The sequence below is a fragment of the Tetrao urogallus genome (genome assembly GCF_951394365.1).
Source record: "Tetrao urogallus genome assembly, chromosome: 3".
Classification (NCBI taxonomy): Eukaryota; Metazoa; Chordata; class Aves; order Galliformes; family Phasianidae; genus Tetrao; species Tetrao urogallus.
In genome coordinates this window covers 37,944,611-37,947,420 of record NC_136815.1, presented here as the reverse complement: position 1 = coordinate 37,947,420, position 2,810 = coordinate 37,944,611, and the positions used below count along the sequence as shown (strand labels likewise).

General features: G+C 67.0%; 1 protein-coding gene across 1 annotated transcript; it reads left to right on the top strand.

Annotated features, from left to right (window-relative positions):
* Positions 1–821: 821 nt before the first annotated feature.
* On the top strand, positions 822–2,116 carry LOC306945309 (transcription factor SOX-17-like; the record flags this gene model as incomplete). The annotated part of the gene is made up of 2 exons (XM_079534028.1): positions 822–1,110; positions 1,197–2,116. 2 exons carry the CDS (start codon positions 822–824, stop codon positions 2,114–2,116), a joined length of 1,209 nt encoding a protein of 402 aa, XP_079390154.1.
* Between the last annotated feature and the right edge of the window lie 694 nt (positions 2,117–2,810).

Genomic DNA, 2,810 nt, shown 5'->3' with positions numbered 1-2,810 from the left:
ATTTGCCTTAGCTGGGGTTGTGGGAGGGCTGCAGGTGCCGCAGAACCGCGTACCGTCGGAGGACAACTCTGGCCTCTGATGTCCCTCGCGGGGCCGTAGGGATCTCGCTTGCTCCGCTCTCGGCCCTCTGCTTCCGCTCCTCTCCTCCCGGGGAGGGCAGCGCGGCAGGTCGCTGAAGCACCCCACAAAGGAAGAGGAACAGCGCGGCAGGTCGGGGAAAGTGGGATTTTCCGACGGTTTGGGTCGGACTTTGGCTTTATATCAGCCCCCATAGTACGGCAGTGCCCGCTCTGCCCTGTCCCAAAGTATCTCCCAGCTCAGCCCCACCCCAGCGCGGCTGCCTCGGGGGCCCAAAGGAAGCCAGCATCCCTGCTCCCGTGTATCTGTCTCCCCCTGTACCAGACATAAACCTCCAGATCAGTGCAGTGCGGTTCGTGGGGTTAGCTTTAAGGTGCGCTCAATCACCGCGAAGCCCGAAAGGGCAGAAACACAGAGCTGATCGGTGTCCCACCGCACATGACATCGCTCACCAGTTTCGTGCTTACTCTCACCACCCGCCGCGGCATCCCCGACACGGACCGCGGGAGCCGGGATCGGGCCGGAGCGACTGGGTCCGGCCCCAGCGCGGCTCAGGTGCCGGCGGGAGCCCCGGGGCCGCCCCGCGGAATCGCCGGCAGCGCCCCGCGCCGCGCCCGCCCCCGCGGCCTCATTGGCCGCGCCGCTGCTCAAATAGAGCCGGGCGGGAGCCGGCCGCCGTCAGCGGGCAGCGAGCGGCGCGCCCGTCTGTCTGTTTGCAGCCGTCGGGGCCCGGGCGCCCCGCGATGAGCAGCCCCGATGCGGGCTACGCCAGCAGCGAGGAGCAGGCGCAGGGCCGGGGCGCTCTGCCCGCCATGATGCCGGCCCTGGGCCCGTGCACCTGGGCGGAGGCGCTGAGCCCGCCGGGCGAGGCCAAGGCGAAGGGCGAGGCGGGCACGACGGGCGGGCGCGGCAAGGGCGAGGCGCGGATCCGGCGCCCCATGAACGCCTTCATGGTGTGGGCGAAGGACGAGCGCAAGCGGCTGGCGCAGCAGAACCCGGACCTGCACAACGCCGAGCTCAGCAAGATGCTGGGTGAGCGCCGGGGCCGAGGGCCGGGGGGAGGGCGCGGGGCCGGGGCCGGGCTTCGGGCGGCCGCGGTGACGGTGCTGTGCGCGCAGGTAAATCGTGGAAGGCGCTGTCGCTGGCGGAGAAGCGGCCGTTCGTGGAGGAGGCGGAGCGTCTGCGGGTGCAGCACATGCAGGACCATCCCAACTACAAGTACCGGCCGCGGCGGCGGAAGCAGGTGAAGCGCCTGAAGCGTGCGGAGAGCGGCTTCCCGCAGCACGGCGCGGCCGAGGCGGCGCCGCCGGCGTTGGGCTCCGACGGAGGCGGCATCGGGACGTGCGCCGAGAGCCTGGCGCTGCCCTACGCGGAGCGCGGCTACGCGGCGGGGCCGGGGCGCTACCGGGACTGCCCGCCGCTGGGCGCCGCCTTCGACGGCTTCGGGCTTCCCACGCCGGACCCGTCCCCGCTGGACGCGGCGCACGGCGAGGCGCCGTTCTTCGCGCCGGGGCCGCACGACGAGTGCGCGCCGGGGCCCTACGTCGGCTACGGCCCCGCGGCAGCGGCGGTCGCGGGAGACTTCTCGGCGGTGGGAGCGGGCGAGAGCCCCGCGGGGGCGGCGCTGCGGCGGCACCACCCGCACCAGCACCCGCACCCCGCTGCCGGCGAGCTGGGGCCGGGCGGCCCGCTGCAGGGGCTGCTGGGCTGCCCGGCGCCGCCGCACTACTACGGGCAGCTGTGCCCGGGCCGCGGCCCGCCCGCTCCCGTAGTGCTGGGCGCGCAGCCGTCCCCGCCGCCCGAAGCCGCGGCGTGCCGGGAGCCGCTGGAGCACTTGCCGCAGGAGGAGCTGTTGGGCGAGGTGGACCGCAGCGAGTTCGAGCAGTACCTGCGCTTCGCCTGCAAGGCCGAGCTGGGGCCGCCCTTCGCGGGCCACGACGTGGCCGGGCTGGCGTCGCCCGAGGCCGCGGGGCCGCTCTCCGCCGTGGTGTCGGACGCCAGCAGCGCCGTCTACTACTGCGGCTACGCCGACGGCTGAGGGCTGCGGCGGCGCCGAAACTCCTCGCTCCTGTTTATGTAATTTATTGGACTCTTCTCGGGACGTTTTCGACAAGCCCGTCGGGGTTGGAAGTGCCGTAAGCGAACAGCCTTGTTTCCTGGTGATCTTGCACTGACATGCCTGTGCGGCTGCACTTCAATTGTCATCCATACCCGAAATTAGCATCTTCCCTTCTGCATTGGTGCTGTTACTGTCTGCACGGTTTCCTCAGCTGATTTTACCTGTACTCTATTTATAGTTTGTTTTTTTTTTTTATACTTCAGGGTAATAAATGGCTGTACAGCTCTTTCTGTCATTTTGTTTGGTCCTACGGTCCTGTAGGGAGATGCAGCGGCAACAAAAGCTGTCATGTCTTGAGGTGGAGTGAGGGAATTGCCGGTGCCGTGTCATGCTTCATTGCCATAACAGTTTCACTGAAGACGTTAATCTCTGATGTAGCTGCGTTCCTGTTCCAGCGCTGTGTGGATGGAGCTGTGCCGACGTGTCTCCTCAAATCAGACATTGTGACCAGGCTGAGTTGAGATTTTATGTTGATTTGATTTCCATTTTCTAATTGCTAGTTGGAATTTATGATTGTCATTAAAAGCACTGGGGGAAAACATCCTGCCCTGAGCTGTCATCTGTGACAGAAGGATCCAGGTAAATTTGAGATGCTGCTTTTAAAGGAACTCGT